The 21939-nt window shown below is 36.4% G+C and overlaps 1 protein-coding gene across 7 annotated transcripts in view; it reads right to left on the reverse strand.

Moving 5' to 3' along the window:
- SMOC2 (SPARC related modular calcium binding 2) overlaps nucleotides 1-21939 on the reverse strand; it is a 136245-nt gene that overhangs the window by 61525 nt on the left and 52781 nt on the right. For all 7 annotated transcript variants that reach the window (XM_061990203.1, XM_061990202.1, XM_061990201.1 and 4 more), the window contains exons 3-7: nucleotides 16408-16514; nucleotides 15203-15302; nucleotides 9313-9360; nucleotides 5395-5445; nucleotides 4485-4559 (exon numbers count right to left, since the gene is read on the reverse strand). In XM_061990203.1, coding sequence (XP_061846187.1) covers nucleotides 4485-4559; nucleotides 5395-5445; nucleotides 9313-9360; nucleotides 15203-15302; nucleotides 16408-16514 — 381 coding nt within the window. The remainder of the gene's footprint in view (nucleotides 1-4484; nucleotides 4560-5394; nucleotides 5446-9312; nucleotides 9361-15202; nucleotides 15303-16407; nucleotides 16515-21939) is intronic.

The following is a 21939-nucleotide window of genomic DNA, read 5'->3' on the forward strand; positions in this document are numbered from 1 at the left end:
CTCTGGTTCTTTTTACTTGAATTATATTATCAACAGAATCCCTAAAAACCTTATGTACATATATAAATACGTTCCAGGTTATGAATGACTTTTCACATGCCGCATTTGTAAAGTCAATGACATTTTAAACTATTATTTATTCTCATTTGTGTGGTGGACAGCTTGTACTTAGAAATTACTCAGTTCTTTAACAATATTTTTTTGAACATTAACAATATCATCAGATAAGCTCATCCTATTTATCTTTCAAGGAAGTGCTTCCACATAGACTATTAAGAAAAAATTCACTCTTAAATTCTAGCTAACAAATTGAATCCTAAACTTTACTGGCTGTAGCAAAAAGGATTAAATTACCCTTCCTTTGCCTATACTCAAACTTAAAAGAAGGGCATACAACCTCTGAAAAAAGTCACACTTGGTTCCCAAGAATCTCATAGGGATATACACTGCTGATAAAGTAGATGTAGGAAGGAGAATCTAAGAGTCCAAGCTGAGCTCTCCTCGGGGAACTGTTTCCCCTGTTAGATGATGGGAAAATATCTGCAGTATCATGTAGAGTTCTCCATTGAGGTTGCATCAAGGTGCAACATCAAGATTGCACCTAGCCCTGAGGCCACAGTAACTGGCAACTGCAGAGGACATAGTCTAAAATTTCCAATATCTTCAAGGAAAAAACTGCTGTCCTCTGGTCTTTACAAAATACAAAAGCTCTAAAATAAAACTACCTGAAAGCTACGTAAAACAGACGCTGTGGTGTGATGAAGTTCATCTAAAGCATAGAAAACATTCTTATAGGCTAGAGATCTAGTCAGTCGGCCAAGTGCAGGTGTCAGTTTTACGCTGAGGTGGGCTGCTCTCTAGGATCCACTGACCACAACGACTGCATCTCCGCAGACTACAGCAGGACTTTAGACATAAGTTCACATACACACAGCAGCTTGTAGACTGCCACGTTTTGATGTCTTAATCAGAAGCCCTACAGTTTCATGTTCAGTATTTTCAATGCATTTCTGTTTATTTTTGTTAGCTGTTGCTATAATTCTTATTTGTGTCAATCTGATGTGGCAAACCTATGATATTTTCTCTGAACTGGAGGAAGAAATTAGGAATGTGGAGGTAAAAAGAAATCCAGAAGAAACAAAATACTCGAGAAATGCCCACAAAGGCACCAAGGCATATGTATAAAACACAAACTCAGCAAACACTGTCACTTTATCAAACAGTCACATACTTCTTTCCTAATTCTGGAAATAAAAAAGTCTTTTTAAAAAATTCTGAAAATCATCTTCAATATACAAAAAAGATCTTAAATTGAGATGTCTCTAGTAAAATTCATCACTCTAAATCAAGCTATTGTTACATGTCCCAATGTTGATGGCTTTTTTTGCCAGCAAAAACATTTTGTCATGAAAAGTTAATACATTAAATACCACTCTACAAATGTCTTTAGTGAGAGCAAAGGCATATTTCTCTGAACCGAAACAATAATATGTACTAGAAGTCATTACAGAGCACGGATATTTAACTCAGTAATTTCATGCCTTGCATCTGTACGTCTCCTAAATGCCATTACGCTGTGCTAAATTAATTGATGCTGATTTAATCAAATGAAAGCACTGGACAACTAATATAAACCAGAATTTCCTGAGCTGTTATTTTCTGTCTTCCCAAGCCTAAAAGCTTCTGTTGATTTTACTGGTTAATTGCAACTGGCAAGTCATTTGCAGAGTAGTAAAAGCAAAACATTTCAGGATGAGTACAATACATTTAATGTATTCATTTGTAATCTTTAACTCTCAAAAACATTCTCCTAAGGATATTGACAATTCTGTTTATGTCCAGGATGAGTTGATCAGGACATATGAGGACATTTACTCAAGTGAAAATTAGAAAAAATAAAAGCCATACCAATTAAAATAGTCAGCTTTTAAGTAGCATATTTGGAGTTAGCCTGAAGTTTTTAGCACTATTATTTTTCTTTAGTTATTTTCTACTGGCAGGACTAGGTCACAGTATTATTTGCACTTAAAGAATTTCTTTGAAAGCACTTGAGTTACTATAGAACAACAAAGGAAAATATAGCTCATTATGAATAAATTGTGTTTCATCTTTTGTTTTATAAACACAAAATATATTTGTGTCTGTATATTCAGACACAAATTCTTCTAATTTTACTCAGACAAATACACTTCAATAAGCTTTCTCCTGTTTGTATGACCAAGTCTGAATCAGAGTTTGCTAAGCAAATTAAGTAAAGAAGACATCTGTATTTAGCCCTAATTTTGAAGCCTGGATGCCCAGAGGTGGTTAGTTTACAATCCAGTGGATTCATTCACAAGGTCCTTCATATTCTGTACATGTCACAGCTCAGAATTCCTTCTCTGTGGCAGTTCACAAAAGCCTTGGAACCACTCTCAGAGGTATTGTTTTTGTCAAGAGCTTAAAAGATCTGTGTTCTGAATATCAGGGGTCAGCCATTAAAACAACTTCTAAATATATAGTCACTGACATGCATTATACTTTGGAGTCTGTAACAGAGATGTACTGCCTAGCACAACTGGTGAAGGCACTCTCTTTTGCACCTAGATCACCTTGATTCCTGTGTCACATTTCTTATACTAGACAAGTAGCAGCAAAGACTGCAGGGGTCGTTTCTGGTACAATAGGTGTGCCTACAAATTGAAGTAAGGCTGGCTATGTAGCATCTACTGACTTACTGCTACTAGTTCAGGTATGGTACCACATCTGCCAGCCCTCCAGACATCTCCTGTACAAAGTACAGTTGTGAGTAAGTCCTGTTGCCATGAAATCCAACATGTTTTTGATGCACCATGGGCTAGCAACCACAAGACAGGTAGACTACGCTTCTGCTTTCTCTTTCTTTGTAAATGTGTCTTTAGATAGACTGGAGGTTACAAGTTTCCAGTAATAAATTCACTTTTTCCTTGGTGTTTTTCTAATTTCTGTATGTATGTGTTGAAGCTTTGGCATCCAGCAGCCGCACTGCAAACTAAAGAATTCTTGCTTTAGATCTAGTGTCTTACACTGTAAAACACTCCTAAAAGTGACATATTTCTATACAGGTATTTTACATGATAGAAGTTCCAAAGGTATTCAGTTCTTGCTAACACTGACCAAAGAAATTACAGAATAAATCTCCATCACAGAAACTGTTTTCTTCAAACGGTTGTCTACACTCAGTTTAAGATACTTCCCTTAGCTGTCCACTACAGAATCAAAGAGAGGAAAAAGTATTAATAATTGCTGCTTTGATGTTAAAAATAGCTTACAGAAAGGAATATGTCATAAGGATATGTTGGTCTTTCTTATGATGATTCCTTATCTTTTTAGATCCTTTTCAGTCTCAATTCAGTAAAATACTTAAACACAGTACTTAAAGTAAAGCACAATCTCAGTTTTCACAGAACTTGAAGTGCTTTTTGGAGGTCTACTGAATCATATCCTAGATTGTTAACGTTTCCTTTCAAATTAAACATTATTACAGAGAAAAAGAAACCAGGAAGCTCAAAAAAATTATCTAAATTCTATTCCACTGAAACGAAGGAACAGTGAGGAAGGCATCAAAGCTTATAGTCTAACTAACCACTGAATGTATCTGAATGTTTTAGGGCCTTCAGTATCAGGACATCCATCTAAATTTTTAGTCCAGGTTTACAAAGCTCAATTTTGAAGAGTGGTGAAAAAAAGAAAGTCAAAATTCAACCATTATTAAAAGGCACCATAATTCAATCCCACTCAACTGGTGATCAGTTTGCGAGGAGCAAAAAGCAGGTAACACTGTCTTTCCAATTTCCTGTTAACTGACAACTGGTTTGTAATGGAAGTTTGCTTCTTCTCAGGTTTGAGAGTCCTAAGATTTACAATGAAATTTGCGTAATTCTCACTATAATTATCTGAGCATCATCATCATAAACAACTCCCTCCCAAAAAACCCCCATGTAGATAACAAGAAGGTAGAGAATTAAAGAGGATACAAAAAACAAAGGTCAGATCCACTAAGAGATTAAAACAGATGTGAGCCAGAGCCTTTATCACAGAATCATAGAATGGTAGGGTTGGAAGGGATTTCCAGAGATCATCTAGTCCAACCCCCCTGCAGAAGCAGGTTCACCTAGATCAGGTCACATAGGAACATGTCCAGGCGGGTCTTGAACACCTCCAAGGAAGGAGACTCCACAACTCCTCTGGGCAGCCTGTTCCACTGCCCCATCACCCTCACAGTGTGAAATAACATCAATTTACACCTAGTAAATCTGGCCAAAAATATTTCCATATAAAAGAAACGTATGATGATTGAGCCTACAAAATCATCACAATGCATATCATTAAGTTGTTAACACCTGATGAAAGTGGAAGCATAAGGATTATTAAAATGGCTATCACTTAAATGGCTTAGGTTTAACAAGGCTTAATGCATTTCCTCACAGAAGGTTTGCAAAGTAAGGACAACATAAGTTCCTTACCTGAGCTTTTATTGGTTTTGTTTTGTCTACTCTTTACTTGCTCAGTCCATAACGTAGGATAACGAGAAGCTATATCTAGGGTGAAAAAAAAAAAAACAAAGAAAAATTTAAAAAACCACAAAAAACAACACAACAGAAAAAAGGTAGTAAATATTATAATTTTTTAGAAGTTAGTAGTCTCTAAATAGTAAGTGATAAGTGGTTATATCTAAAACCAAAAAGGGCATATTGGTTGGCACTAGGACAGTTTAAACCTTTATTCGTAGAAAGGTTTAAATAGTTCCTTCTGTACCCTGTTCACACAAAATGTTGAAAGAAATGCTTTCAGACTAAAATTGTGTTTAAGCAGAATAAAAATCTCCCAGTGTGGACCCAAAATATATAACGACATCAGATCACATTCTGTGAGATTTGTAGTGAGTGATAAGGTAGTTACAATGGAAGAGTACGATTCTGTGTAGGACTTGAGCTTTCCATTTACAGAGGACCAAATTCCTCTACAGGCAAATAAGCCTCAAAAAACATCAATCTTAATATTACTAGGCAATATGCTAAGGGGCTGCATTTACCTTTTAATTTCTTTATTTGGCCATACAGTTTTAACTGGCATCCTGGCTCAAGTTTAAAACCTGTCTCTGCCCTGAGCAGTGACAATTAAAATTGCTGATGTCAGACTACATAGCTACAGTCTCATCTCAAAACTGTGACTTGAAATTTGTTGGTTTTAAGTAAAGACTCTGTTCTACTTGCTCTTTTTATCCAGAAAAAGGTACAGAAGCTTTCAGTTTCTTGGATTCTTTCACACTGCCCCAGCAGTTGCCCTAACTCTTGAGACAGCATTTGACATTGTGGCATATGGTTTATATTGCATAGTTTAATACTGAACTGTTAAGTTCCTGTCATTGCTTACCTTCTTCATCACCTTGAGGCTGAGTCTCCAGCGCGGGAGCTGAGGCATCATCTGAATTCAGAATGGAAAAGATTTGCAAGGAGACTACAATTATGAGAGTAAGCTAAATAAGTGTACATACATGATTGATACTAATGATTTGCACATAGCCCCGGCCGGTAAACAAACAATAATCAAAACGTTATTTATAGGTACTACACAACAGAGATATAACTACAGATTACAGATAATAAATGGATGGATTTTGAGGTTATGGCTGAAGAAATGACCACAGGGCCTTTGATGAGGCCTGAAGTGGTCAGATTGCTCTCTGGACAGCAAGTCTCCTTTATAATGCTGCACATTAACATATATAGATTATAACTGAACAAATCAAATCAGTATCATCAGAAAAGTAATTAGATACATGTATAGAAGGGGTAAGACCTGTGAAAACAAAAGCACTCTGGGTCAAATGAGTGACTGCAGACATGTTGACACCTTAAAATGAAAGGAAAGTTTCTTTTGGCACAGTAAGATTCACAGATTAAAGAACCAGAATATTGTGTGCATCATTCTTATCCTTGGGTCAGCCAACCACTATCAACCATTACTGCAAGAAAAGAGGGAGGAAAAATTATAGAAATGCTAAAAGGACGTGAGTAATTTTAAGTTCAGTAGAACAGTGCAAGTAGTGCTACAAAAGAAAAATTCAATATAAAAATCATTTAAGTTAGCATTCTGTGAGAAAGAGCGGTACTCAAAGACTCATCTTTACCTTATTATGTTTTCATTATTTAAAATTACTGCATATATTCTGTAAATATGATTTAGTAGACTTTGCTAGCACATATTTTCCAGTCATGGCTGTTTCCTGTAGTATGGAGCTGACTCCAAGACCAAGGTGCCCTGCAATAAACAGCATCTTCTATGCCATGCAACACTAAATTCCATGCTTTTCACAAAATCAAATCAGCAGCAACATAAACTTGCTTTCATAGCAGCATGTTTTAACGAGAGAGCAAGGAGACTTTTTTTAAGTATGCTTTTTCCTCATGTCAATGCAATGACAGGACACGTTCCTCCGAGGCCATAACAGATTGTCACTTCTCATTAGTTTTGCTGATATTTTTGTGGTGTCCTCTGGGTGGTGGAATAAGACCATTGATTAATTTCAGTGAGGCCATCAAGTATCCTAGTGTACTGAAAATCATGACTCGTTATATTATCAACCAGTATGTGATTCAGAAAACTCAGAATTTCAGAGGGTAGCTTACAGTAGGTAAGTATCATCAAGAGTCCAGCCAGAAACTTGGCTTGAGGTTTAAATGTCATTTTTCTAATCACCTTTTGTCACACAATTTCAGTTTGTGACACATTTGATCTTATGTTTATACCTGAAATTCAGATATAATGCTGCAATTTTAGTGATTATCAGCACAGTCAAAAGTAACTTCTTGAACTTTGTTCAAGAAACATTTAAAAGAGGTTTGTTTGGGTTTTTTTTTAAATGACTAATGTTTAATGATTGAGTCATAAGACTGGCCTCAAGTGCCCTCCACTCAAAAGAAAAAGCAAGCTTGTTTTTTTGGTCATCAATGAAAAAAAACACTTGTCATAGGGAATCTGTATAATCTCAAAGGTATTAACTTCACTCCAGAACTGAAGGAGTTACAACTGTTCCTCAACTGCCCTTAATCTCCTGGAAGACATTCACACTAATTTTCTCTTCACTCTGTCAGGTACATATTCATATCATGAAAACCTTTTCTGTTAAGAATGAAGAGGCACATGGCATTTTATGGTTCAAAACAACAATAGAGTCACAACTGTAGAGCAGTTCATCTTTGTGTTAATCAGATATCTCAGAGGTTAATTGCATAAGTCTTCCTGGCTGGCACATGCATACTCATCCATGAGTGCACACATTTAAACAGAAACCATTCTGTTTGCTGATAAGGTTCTGTTACCAAGAACATAGTCCTGCAATAAGCTAAGAATCAGAAAAAAAAAAAAAAAAAAAAAAAAGGAATGTGTTCCCATCTCTGACACCTTGAGCTTTCCAGATACTTTGAATATTTTCCTTGGATAGAGGAGGGAACTGTGAGGCCAGGGAAGATACATTAGGAATTACCTTTTAAGTTTTATTCCTGTTTGGTTTAATGTGCAAACAGTGTTACTGACCTCCAAAATCTGCAGCTGGAAATTTTCATTCAGTATTGGAATACCTGGAGAAATCATGGTGCACAAATGCAACAGGTATGGCCCAACAGGTCATCTTCTGTGAGTCTCTGTGAGACATCTTGGAAGAAGAGTCTTAAGTCTATGCTGCCTCTTGAGTGGAGTCCTCAATACCACACTTGAAGGTCTAGAGCCTGTCCTCTACAGCAGTAAAAACATCATAAACCTGCCTAAGCTTGCTGGATTACAGTATAAGCAGGTATTCCCATCCAGGCACTCCTGCTTAGTCCACAGGAACATGCAGGGGAAAGACAAACAGCCCTTTCAAGCTGAGCTACAAAATACTTTTTACTACACTGACTGCAAAGCTGAAGCACAGTTCTTTAACAGCTAACACTGTTCACTGCTCTGTTACGGTCTCTAAAAGGTTGTGGTATCTCTGACAACATGACTTTACTTCAAGCCTAAGGCAGTGACTGGATGGAAGAAGGGTGGGGAGAGGAAGTTAGCAGCACCTAAGAGCCCAATAGGGACCACCTGGGGCCCAGGTCAGTGGCCCTTTGTGCTGTAGGCTTGTGCTAGAGAATAAGAGCATCATGAGTAAAATTCATCTGTGTCACTTTAGACATAAATATATGTGATGTGAAGAGACACTTTATAAATTATGTTAATTTAAGTACTTTGTTCTCTGTTCATTCAAGGTTCAGCAGCTCAGTCACCACAGTCACAAACAAAAGTAAAAGATTCCAGACAACTTTTATATATGGGATAGTTCATTCAGTTCAAAGCTGAAAATGAAAACCATGACCTAAAGCAAATGGGTAACTTAACATTAATGGAACCCACAATTTGTCTGGAAACACATGAAGGAACAATTTTCCAGTAATTTGTAATTATTAGCCTGTAAAGAAGAACTGATTCTCTTAACCTGGTAGCGCAATACGTTATTTAAACGTTAGGAATATTAGTGCTGCAAAAATTCCTGTAAAAAAATACTTCAATTATATTCACAGTGGACCTAACAGTTGTTAGCATTACCAGGAATACGAATAACTTCTTTAAAATTAATTTACACCAGTGTGACTGACAGCAATATTTTGTATGTTATTTTCAGATGAATTTAAAATTCTTCTAAGTGTTTGCAGAGTGTAAGCTTTCATTTTGTTTAAAGCATGGATGTCTCCTTCATTTAAATCTACTTTACCCTGCCAACAAGATATACAACATGATCTATCTCTAACAACAACAATCATCTGGCCATAAATGTAAGCCATCAGATGAATTAATCACAATATAAAGTGCTGGGTCCAAGATGACTCAGGCACTGATTGCCATGGAAATAAAGTGAGGACTCCAGTTCCTGAGATTTTGGGACTGAAGAATGCAGTCTTTATCAAACAGATAGAATAATCTGTTTTCCAGGGCAAGCAAACAGTATGGGAAAATATTTTGGAGCACAGCTATGGGAAAAAAAAATATCTTCCAAATAGTAGAGAAGAGCAAACTCAGTATGGCTGATACTAAAAAAAAAAAATCTATGCTTATATCAATAAAGACATGCATACATATATATACATTTACACTGCTAAGTTTACTATATATCTACAACACAGACAGAAAATGAATAGCATGTACACATGTATACATATTCTGTACAGAGCTATAATGCACGATTCATATTTATTGATAATTTAAAATCACAGTGGTATATTCCACAGCTATTTTAATTTCTATATAAAGGCCAACTAAGATATTTACCTGCTTTTCCAGCACCTTCTCGTTGTGGCAACTTCTCACTCACTGAACCTGTAAGTGGAAAAAGGAATTAACCAGAGAAATATTATTTTCACCTTTAATATGGTTTCTAAGAGACACATTTCAGCTTTAATGATTTCTTTTTTTTGTGCATTACAGCAACAAATAATAGCAAGTTCTTCCCTTGAAAACCAAAGATTTTATCTTTGCCTGACTTCTGCATTTGCGTGCGATCAATTTGCTGTCAGACATCTTGGCCACTGCAGGACCTGAGAAAGAGATAACATTAAGCACTACATAGACACAAGTGCAATAACATGTTCAAGTGCATGTCAACATTTCCCTTCTCCACTTACTCAGTGAGGACACATCCTGTAGTAAGATGCATTGCCCTGGCACTATTCCCTTATGGTCCATTTGTGCAGGGTAGCACCCTTTTACACACAGTGTCTTGTCCAAGCACCTCAGCTACTCTGAGAGGCTTCTTTAGCCTCTAGCCTAGTCTTGTCTCAGATTAAAATCTGCTCTTCTTTGCTTTACATACTTCATGCAAATCCCTTCAGCAAGTCCATGTTCAGAAACTTTATTGTAAATGGAACTTAAAAATCAATTTGTACCTAAGAAATTTAACACACTGGTGAAATATATGTAATATTCCACATCTTAAACCAAAATCAGAAAAATCTTTCCAGATTTCATTAACACAAAGATGTTTTCAGACTACCCCAACTGTATTTGAGATGGTGAGAAATAATTACTATGATATTCAGAAATAACTGAATTATTTTCTCTATGATTTTCATTTTTACCCTAAATTTTTATGGAAAATTGATGATGGAGGATTCACAAAAGCTAACTTTATCACACTGCATCTAATTGCATATTGAATTAGATGAATGCTAGGAAAATTAGGTTCTCTGAGCTAACTAGTATTTTTAGTAGTCTTGGGAAGCTAATACAAATATTCACAACATTTCTTACAAAGGGAAATCTGTGCTTTTTACATAGTTTCGTCTGAAATTTTCAATTTATACAGCAGAAATGTTTCTTGTCTCCAATTTGGAGGTGAAGAGCTTGTATCAGTTTTTCTATCATTTTCTGAATCTATTTATGGTAGAAGTACCTCCACTCGTGATGAATGCTCATATTTTCAGCTAGGCAAAAAACAGAAATAACAACTTATAACTTCTCTAACAGTTAGGCAATATAATCAGCTTTCAAGTTTTCAGTGCACTGTAAGCAACTAAATCACCACATAAGTATACTTAAGGAATGGAAGAGGACAAGGACAAGTAGTAGACTCATTAGCATTATTTTAACAAGAATTTAGTACCGTACTAGCTTCTACATTTGATTAGACATCTATCCATTTATTATTCAGGTGAATTTAAAACTTAAAAAGAGCAGAAATACTCATGCCTTGGTTTGCAGACCCCACAATTCCACTCAGTTTCACTCAAGTTCTGAAGCTCAATAAATCTTTCAGAGACTGTGATATGAGTTTTACGGTTTGTGATTTTAACGTGCCCATTTTCTCAGGTACTGATCATATGTGACTGGGTTTTAAAAGACAAGGTTAAAATCTACTATTATTTCATTTAGAAAATTATTTCTGATCTCCTACTAAAGAATATTTGATATGTAATCATTATATGCATGTAATCATTGAATGCAGATATCAAGAAACAGGAAAGTAAACTTCCCATGCTGTTCTTTATGTCTGTATGGATATATTTGACTGTGTATGTGTGGGGAAAATACTATGTATAGGGACAGAAAATCTAGACGATTTAAGGGTGGTTATTTTTACTAGGTAACAAAAGCAATACAATGATAATTTTAAAAGATTAATGCTTTCCCAAATATATTCCTTTTCTTATTACCTGATGGTAAAACTACACAGAGAGGAAGAGTTACGAATTTTTAAAGGTACCTGTATTTTGGCCTTAAAAGATAATCCCACCATCTTAATTGTAAGGTAATAAAACTACTTCACAGAATAATAAAACATGTCTCTATACCTTTCAGATCTCACTGGCAGAAGCCTAGATAGTTGATAGGGCATTAAAAACCCTACAATAGACAAACATTGTACTTTTCAATAATAATTAAACACCTGTTTCTCAATTTCTGCCCCATTTCCCAGGGCTCCATGCCTATGGAATTTCTGCAGTTCCCTGCAGTGCTGATAACAAGAGTCAGTGAGTTGTAAAAATGTCTTTTTTGTGTCTGGTGTTCCTTAGTGAGAGCATTGGGGGACATTCATCATTTTTAAGGAACTTTCTTTTTCATGCTGTCAAGGGAATGTGTTTGATTTACTCTTCTTTTCACCACTGCTCCTGCAACAGTGGAGATTCTTTCCATTGAGTGGAAAGGCATTCTGAGATTTATCATGTGTGTTTTAGCAGTACCAAGTGTTGGTGTGGGAATAACTGGAAAAGACGGAAGAGCCTCTTTCAGGTAAAGAAGTAGCAATTTAAGCAAAGGATTTACATAAAACAGCAGGCAAGTCCTGTATTTTTAAATACTGCTTATAAACTTCATCCTTCCATAACTTGTGTCGCTAGTGAAAAAGACAGTTTCAATAAGAGCAACCAGAACAACACAGTAAGCAAAAAATTATTCATATAGCTATTGTCAATACATTAAAAATACACGTGACACTTTTCTGTCTTGGGACACGAGGCAGATTTAGGAAGCATAACATTATGCTTCACAATATCACAGAATCACAGAATCTTAAGGGCTGGAAGAGATCTCAAAAGATCATCTAGTCCACTCCCCCTGCCAGAACAGGACCACCTAGAGTAGGTAAATGTGAAGCATGGGATAGGATATGGAATCGGGAAACCAAATTCCTAACTGCTTATCCTAAATTCTATTCCATATTTACTCTATTAAAATCCAAGTTCTTCCAGGCTGCCATGTTCTTCTTGCCTATTTCTGGATATTCAGCAAAGTCAAAGCTGGCTCTACTGAGAAAAAATGAAAGGGAAGAAATTATCCCATAGTTTAGGAACAACACAGTTGATTAGACTGTAGTTACTGAAGAACTAACCTAGAACTGAAAAACTGAACATTTTCATTAAAAAGAGGAATTTTCACACCTTCTATGGTATCACACTTCCTATGAGAAAATCATTACAAAAGCATGTAACATCTTTACTGTCTGTATACATTCTCCTCTAAAGAGAAAAGGTGGCAAAAGGGATCCTGGGAGAAAGGTCTAGTACATGCAAACTGAGAAATTTTCACAAATGTCTTTGAAATAGCTATATCATCATACCTGGACAATACACAGAAGAACATGAAAATACACAAACATGCTGGTGTTAGGATGTCACTGCTGCAGGGGATTTGCCTGCAATATCAAAAAATAGCAAGGCAATGCCTGCAACGAGGCTAGCAACAACACAGTGTATTAGACTGATGAGGGACAACAGTGGTAGAAGAAATGGTATCCCAAAATATTGTTAAAACAAGAGCATGTATACTCAACTTCAGTATAATCTAATGTTTTAAGTCACATACACACTGGTACTAAAGAAAAGGTATAAAAAGGAATCAATGCTGATCTGGAAAACATCAACAATCCTTCTGGGGAAAAAAAAACCCCTTTATTATCCTAAACAGATGGCAAGTTTGAATATATACTAGGAAATAGATGAATGATGCAGTTGTGCTGCAGGCTTTCATTCTGCCATATAAGAGCAAAGTTTTGCCTCACTAGACCCCATAACTTTCTGAGAAAATCTGTATTTGCTTTCTCTGCGGAATGAAAAGGTTTCTCCAGACCTCTTAAGGCTGAGTCCTTAGCCACTACCACTGCAAAATCGCCTAGCATTTCAAATCTATTTGCAAGTCCTGCTATAGCTGAAATTCTTTCCTGGGTGACAAAGGAGAATTGGTGAGCAGTAAAATGAGAGAGCACTGATATCAGCAGAGGAGGAAATGTACAGAGACAATCCCGATAGGTCCCATAAAAATTGGAAAATTACCCAATGATCTTTCATGGAGCATAACCAGACTGGGTACTACTCTGAGACCTGAAACAAGCCATTTATCTCTGAGCTACTAAATTAAAATCAGAAGTTACTAGCACCTTCTCCTTAGCATTTCTGTAAAACTAGCTTTCCATCTCTCCAAATATGAACTGAAAAGCAGTCTGTCAGTATATCTGCCAGGTATATACCCTTAAGAGGAACTAGAGTTTGATTCCTGAAGATCTTGAATAATTCTTGTATTAATCTATTAATTAATTTGGAATTATAACCTTTCTCCTCAATAATACTGAATACAAATAGAAAAAGTGAAAATTCAGTAACTAAGCAAGATTTTGAACCAAAAATAATGCTATGTGTTGTGACATATTTGTCAAGCAATTACTTGTTGAACTTTCAGTATCAGTGTAACTCCTTTTCACTGATGTCAGTGAAGAGGAGGAAACTAAAAATCGGTATTGCAGAGAAAGCAATGAAAGCACACTTTCAGAAAAGCCTTGGCTATGTACATGCAAAAGCACCTCTACTCAAGAATATATTGAAACACAAGCATGCTGTCCTAACCATTTATCTTCTGAAGATCTGTCATAGTTATAAACAATAATTATGCTAAAATGAATGTATATTTTATATATTTTAAGGCTACCGAATGTTTTATACTACTTTCACAATTGACTCTCATTCCATAGTGACATTTCTGAATGAAACAAAAGGATTGCTCTGAAGAGTACTCTTTCTGGATAAAGCTCACTTATAGGCAAGATGCACAGAAGATTCTGCAAATCATTTAAATAGAACAGACCTTAAAAGTGAATTAATTTTTTCAAATCTTTGTTGACACCTTCTCAGTTTTTTCTTCCTTCACCTATTTACTAAAAATATCAATATTGTGCTTGGACAATTGAAGTATATCAGACCAAGTGAATTTCCTCCAAGGTGCTAATTCACTTTTTTTGCAGCTTCACTTACATTGCCAAATTAGCTTTTCAAGCTCTTCCTTCTGCCCTCTGACAGAGAATAGTGCTGTGGCACAGACAGAAATGTAATACATAGAGATTCAGTATTTTTTGAACTAATTCTGTTCAATTCTATCAGCCTCAAGTAAGGTGAATAGCAATACTGGCAACTGTTCATGCACTGAGGACTTGTGTTTATTACCAGCATCAATGAAATAGGGTCAGTAACAAATTCCTAAAAAAACAGTGACAATGTTAATTGTCTTGATGAAAGACAAGAAAACAGTACACATGGCAATGAGTTGCCAATTAATTTCTACAGACAATTATTCTATTATGTTCTCCGTGCTTTATTTAATTTTTATTTCTCCTTTGCATTTAGTCAATCATGGGATTTGCTGTGGAAGTTCTTTCATTGGGCTGTTACAAATCAGGACACTCACACTCCAGATTTGTGGAAGGCACATTTAGGTTTTTTTCTATATTCAAAATACTTAGAATTTTGAATTTTTTTGCAATGAGTTTATACGTAAGAAAGTTTCAACATAAAGAAAGGGCTACCTCAGCAAGCTTGTTATGTGGTTTCATACTTTGACGCATAATTATTGTACAAAAAAACACTGCAGATACCCCCTTCAATAGCTAGATGATAGTACAAATGAAGTAGATGGATCCTAGAATCACAGGGAGGGTTAGAGTAGCAGTGACCTCAGACCTCATGCAGGGCTGGCTTAAAAGCTAGACCAACTTTCTCAGAGCCGTGTCCAGTTGAGTTTTGCAAATCCCCAAGGATGCAGCATCCACAGCTTCCACCAGAACCTGTTTCTGGGCTGAAACACTCTTCCACTTTTTTCCTTTAAGTCTAATCAGATGCCACAGATAAATTCTGCTGTTCATGAGACAACACCATAACGTGTCCAGACAGACAAGTCTTACCTGGGCATCGGGGAGTTTTGTGAGCCACAGCAGTACCACTGATAGGACGACCATTGGGAGTGACACACCAGCAGTATCCGGTGTAACTGTGGCACTGAACCTGTCAGAAAAGACATGAACCATGTTTGTCAGACATATGTGTGTTATTCCACAGTGTTCATGACATATAAGTATGAAAGACTAGTCCAGCAAACTGTATTGACAAAACCTAGAACAGTAAACCATAATGAACCTAATCTCAGTCCTACATATGATTCCTTAGCAGATAGAAGAGTTTCTTTCAAGCAAAGTGTGGTAGGTCCTTCAGAATCCAAAGACGGACAAAACTATTGAAATATGTGGTTGTTTACACCCTATTTCAGAAGAGTGAGGTGCAGGTGTTATGAAAAACTCACAACAAAGTTCCTCAAGGGACACATAAACTGTTCCTGAAGCAAGCAATATCAAGTTTTTTCCACATAGAGAACATATTGTTCCACCCACTGAAGGAGCAGGACAGTGTGCTTCTGCCAGCATTATTCATATCCCAAGCTGTCAGAAAGGAAACTCTTGGAATTCCTCTTAGAAATCAATTGCATTATATTTCCTAACAGCCAATATCACTTCCCGCACCATAGTTAAAGTGAGAAGGATTGTCTTCTGCACAACGTTGGAACTGAAATGCAGTACAGAGGCAACCTTGATTGGAATATATATCACAGGATAAGTTTCTAACTGAGTCCCTTCTGAATTCCATGATCTAACCTAAATATATTAGTCTTGGACCATATGCTTGTGCAGAAATTCAGCTGAGAACAGGGAAGATTCCTGTATGATTCATGCTTTAGCACTAAGATATGGACTCTGTTCACAAGATTTCTGGTTCAAATCAGGAATGGATCAGAAATTCCAAGCATTTTACCATCTGATGAGTATTCAGGGGGCTACAAGAACGACTCAGCTGCCTCAGCCTAGAAGAACAGCTAGTGTACCACAAGAACAATGGCAATGTTTGAGTCTTTTTCTGGCCAACTCTGAAAAAAAAGAACATGGATTCGGCACAAAACATGAATTTTCCTTCTATTTGTAACATCATTATTAGCACAAACTACATTTTATTTTGAAATTGCATTTCCCTTTGTTACATGTGTCTCTTCTTCAACCTCTGCAAACACACATACTCTGACTTTCCAGCCACATAAGATACTGAATGAAAAATTTTCAACCTGACTGTATGTGCCATCGTCATTGCATTCTGGGATAAACACTTGTTGAAATTCCTTGCGAGCTTGCTCCTGGGTGTACTTCCTCTCAGCCACACATCTGGAAACATCTAAGGAAAAATAGAAAACAAGTCAGTTGGATGATGCAATATGAAGAGAGATAGGTGAGAATCTAAATTAAGAAAAAGGGAGAAGGCCCTGAGATCCATGTAAAGAGAATCAGAATTATCATCAGTGAAAATGTACAATCGTTTGCATTATTTTTAGGAAATACCAATGGAAGACAATAATTTCTAGGACAAGAGATGGAGAAATGCTTGGAGATAAAGTCTTGCTGCTTCAACTGCAGCCAAAGGGCACTATCATTGAACACAGCAATAGCTGCCACACTGTGCCCCACAATATTCTTTCAGTGCTGGTGATAGTACCAGCTTTCCAGTGCTTCAGGAAAAGCAAAACAGGCAGTATTCCATTTTGACTTTACACACCATTTGCTGAGGTTAGGCAGTGATTTCAGATGTGACTACAGGTGTGCCTGCCAGGCAGGTAAAAAAATAAAATATACCATACAGCATAAAATCTTATTGGGGAGGAGATTTAATAATAACTCTGAACATGATTAATTCACATTATGTAAAAATTTCCTGTAATTGGCACATGATCCTTTTTTTGTCCACTATGTGGTTTCTTGCATCATCTCCTGCATTAGCTGGTACTGGTCTCCATCGAAGATAAGGCAGCAAACTAAATAGCTTTAATTCAATAGAGTTTCTATTATCTAACAAATTATATTGTCTACTATGTACTCTTTATTTCAATTAGGCAGCCAAGGGCTGAGAAAAGATATATAACATCAGCTGTTGTATCTTTTTTTTTATTTAATGCCACTACAAATTTTTGCATACTGCTGACACAGAATCAATACTTCAGAATCTGCTTGAGCTAAGCAATTTCAGGAGAAATGAGAATACCAGGCAAGCTTAAGGTCGTATTAATGATTTCAAGATGTGGCTGTAACATCTGAAGGAGGACGATCTCAAGCATACAAGCAAGGAATTTGCTGCTTCTGATCCCTATTTGGTTTAAGAGTCTTTGACTGTAACTGGCTACTTCCCTTTTGGGGCTAAAACTGCTCAGTAATTACTTGTCAGACAGGGGTGTTGTGGTGATTTGTTAATGTTTGTGCAGTTCTTAGAAAGAACCGGGACAGTCTTAAAGTTGCACATTGAACAGAATCTGATCAAGTGAAACAACAACACTTTCACTCCATCAATTGATTGGCATCTAACAGTCCACAGGACCATTCAGGTGAGCCAGCTAAGTTCCCAGTCCTCTAGCATCCTCTCTGTGCCAATATCATCCAAACATACATGCACAGAACCAGAATGGAAGGTTGGTACACCCTTGTACAGGATGAGTCCTTTACAGGTCCTTTCCACTGAGCTTTGGACAACTCATCTGGAAGTATTAGCATAAAAAACTCCCTTTTAATCCTAGGGAATCTCATGTGGAAGTGTAGCATAATGAGGACAGAAACTGCTCCTCAGCATCTGCATTCTGAAAACAAAATTAGGGTTCCTTATTTCTAATCTTCATATTGATTTTTTCTTCTGATCTTGGATGCACATATCTTACTATTGTGCATTAGTTTGCTCTTCTAATAGGAGCATTATGAGAGTTCACCTTGTAAGATGCCCAAAATACAAGTTGTTTCACTTTGAAAAACTATGTTTCACTCTTAATAACCTTAATTGTATTATGTTGTTTCAGGAGGAATATTCACAGAGATGCAATGTTACCTAAAATGGACAGAAAAGTTCAATCATCCAGAAATGTGAGAAAAATAATAAGGAATTGAATTAATTTGTACTTTAATAACCTGTTTCCTCAAAAGAAAAATTCTAGCCAGTGTACTGTGAAGCTCAGGTAAAGTCTCTTAATGTATGTGCTGCCAAAGTTTTTTTTGTTTTGTTTTGTTTTTTTAAAAAGAAACATTTTAAGCAAGCTTTAGTATTGTAAGCCTTCTTCAGAGCATGGTTTGGTTATAGAGTACTTAGTAACATGTGTTTTTAATGTAGCTAGTATTTTAACTGAAAATAAATCACTCCTTTGTTGGACCTCTGTCCTCATTTCTCTAGAATGACATGTGGTTTAAATGTCTAAAAGGAAAAGTGATATAAATTCCATCACATAAGGTCTCTGGTATAGTACCAGCAGGGTTGTAAATTATCTCCAATATTTGAATTATCATAAAAACATGCAAAGGAGAAAGAGTAGTTCTCCAAAACTGTCTACCACTGTTCCTAAATCGCTTGAAGCTCTAAATATCTCCTATTTGTGGATGATCTAATAGTCTTTAAAATCAACAATGACCAAATTTAGTAGAATATAAAATTCACATTTGAAATGTTATTTTGTATTATATAACCATGGAAACATTTTAGAGCTGTTGGGAATTACTGTGCTTCAGTATACCCAAAATAAACCCATGAGGAAGATATCTTATCAAGTTAAGCATCTGAAACTGTGTATAGTCAAAATATTATTCCCAGATCTGTTTTTTTATTTCACCGAGGTATTACCACAGGGGAATAACTATGACAGAAACGCAGTCCAAACCTGATAGAAGAAATGTAATAGGGTGGTCAGGATAAAAAGAAGACATGTAAAAATATTCTTCTTCAGAATACTAATGAACACTAGATTATTAATTCAGAGGAGCTAAATTCCTTCCAAATGAAACACCACCATAGTCAAATGGAGTTATAATATTTTTTTATAATAAACTTGTAAGATTATACCATCTGAGCAACTGCCACTGTGTCCTAGTTGCTATACCTTCTAAATCTACTGTGCAATTTCAAACAAATTTTCTGAAAGAAAAGAAGAATTCAAGTGTAAAGAATAACAGCTGTAAAAGGATGAGAAAATTAATTCTTACCATGACTGGGAGAAAGGCTGCAAACATGAGCTCACATCAAAGTCTCAAACAAGAGATAGATGTAGGTAAACCTTGCAGCTCCTAACAGTCAAAAATCAGTGATGGGTGAGATTCTAATCCAAAGGGAAATCAACTTTCCAACTGGCAATTGCTCACATTAACTCAGCAAAGCCAAAATGGGACTCACTGTGCAAAGCCTTGTGAGTACACTCTGACAAGCTCTTGTGTATGGCCACCCCTGAGTACATGAAGATGACTCACATTAATCTCAAATTAGTAAGATGCATCTAGGCTTAAATGACTTGCCACAAGGAGCTTTATAGCAATATTGACATCTAAGGAAACATCAGTGAAGTCTCTCACACAGAGATTCAACTTTCCCCTTTAACTGGAAAAGAAATAATTCAGATCAGGAAAAACACTGATTACTTTGAAATGAAAACTGAGAATGAATGCTGGTGGGACTGGTACCTCTGTGCTGATTAATCAGCCTATAGCTCTGATTTCAAACATCATGGATCCTGACAAAAGCAAACTAGACTCTTCCGGGGTGGATGGCATCACACTGGTGAAAAACAACAGGAGAGCAGAGGAGTGTACAAGATGTAGATGAAAAGCACTGTGCAGTGTTGTGCATCACCAGAACAAGTCAGCCCTGTTTCACTGTTGTTATATTGGAATTCTATCTCTTTTTAAAAAAAATTTGTGGGTTGTTTTTTGGGTATTTTTAAATCTGTTTTTGTTTAAACTTCTAGAATCATCTAGCACAAAAGTAAGGGGCTTGAAATTCTTACTGGTTTCTGATAAGATTTCCCACTACATTTTATTTCTGTCCCTAACTTCAGTATTAATAAGGGAGGCAGCAGATTCAAGCCAGAATTTGGTATATGACCTGGGGAAAAAAGATTTGGTTCTAAGACCAAAGCTGGGTAAAATGAGGCCTTCTTTTCCTATACTCAGACGAGGAGAAAAAACAATTTTACAGTTACGTATGACCAGCTGTAACTTTGCATTATGTCAATGACTAATTCAGTTATACTTCAGTCTCTCAACTCCAGGTAAATGGGCTTTTAAATTCTAAAAACCTGGAGGGGGGGGGGAGTGGGCAGGGAAAGCCTCCTAGCATGGAAACTGAGCCTGAACATGCATGTGTTTACCTTCAATTAGCTTACTTGGATTGTATTAGCTCTCAAAATGGGTTGGTACAGGGGTCAATGCATTTTAGCACAAAATATTGGCCAGGGTGTTGATCGTACTATTGTGACTTAGTACCAGGACTGCAAAAGAGGACAGAGGTTTAAGGAGGCAAATACACCTCAGGGTGTATAACTGAAGACAACAATGTGAACATGGGAATGGAGAGAATTACACAGAATTGAGATCTAGAGTTGTGGCTGCTTAGGAAGGTCTTTCTGACTGGCCCTGGTGGCAATTGTGGATTACAGAGGAGACCAGTGTCCAGAAGGCACAGATGAAATATAAAGTCATCTTAATTCTGTGTGAAGCTTCTATATGTTCCAGGCAATGCTTGCAAGTGGTGTTTGTAAAACCACTGCAGGACCCAGAATCAGATTCTGTCACAGTGATGCCTGGCAACACATGTCTTCCTGAGATAGCACTGAAGTCAAAAGGTAATTGCAGCACTCAAGAAAATTCTGGACACAGAGTTAGTTTCATAAACAACACAGGACAGAATTGGAACTAAATTCATTTTATGCCTTATTTCCAAAAGTACTGTAAGGAAGACACTGAGCTTTGGAAAAAAAAAAAATAAAACATCCATCAGCTTCAACTCTGCTGGCTAATCCTTGAATAATATATCATACAGAGAGAAGTTTATTACTGCAAAGTAGAAGTTTATCTTTAAAACAATGACACAAACTCATCAAGGGTATAAACACCATCTCGAAAGTGACATTTAATACAATTGAATTTACAGCAATTTTGGGGCTCCACAGGGAGATCTAACCCAGATTCTCTCATGGAAAAGTAAACAGCTTGCCAAAAGAATAGATAAATCTCCTACAAAGGTTTCGGTTCAGTTCATCCGGTATTTCTTGGTTTGCTATTTATTTCAGTAATAAAAGTACCTTTCCCAGTCCCAATGCACTGAGCAGACTTTGTTTGCTTTCAGAGGGATTACTGTTTGTGACACAAGCTTGTTATGTATTTACGCATAAAATGCACTTCACAGTTTATTTGCTTATTTTATTATAGATGGAATATCCTGCTGAATCAATGAGAAACCATCTACCACTTTGTTAAAACTACTTATTAAGTGTTAAACTAAAAAGTTCCCTTGAGAGCATTCCACAGATACATAGCTGTTTTTATGCTAAAGAAAAAGCTTTTCTAAAGTCACATAGATGTGAACAAGCAGACCTAGTATAGACACACATACTTCAAACACCTCTCACTGTTTCTCTGTAGGTTTCCCTTATTATTCCTGCATTATGTCAGAGTACCTATGTACACTTACTTGCCTTTAAATCTGGAAATATAACAGTGTAACAAGCTTTTAAAGTTAGCCATTCATCTGAGCACTTTATTGAATTGTCCTAACAATGAGCCAGAATCTATTTTCTACTTCTGCG

The sequence above is a fragment of the Colius striatus genome, chromosome 2 (assembly GCF_028858725.1).
Source record: "Colius striatus isolate bColStr4 chromosome 2, bColStr4.1.hap1, whole genome shotgun sequence".
NCBI lineage: Eukaryota > Metazoa > Chordata > Aves > Coliiformes > Coliidae > Colius > Colius striatus.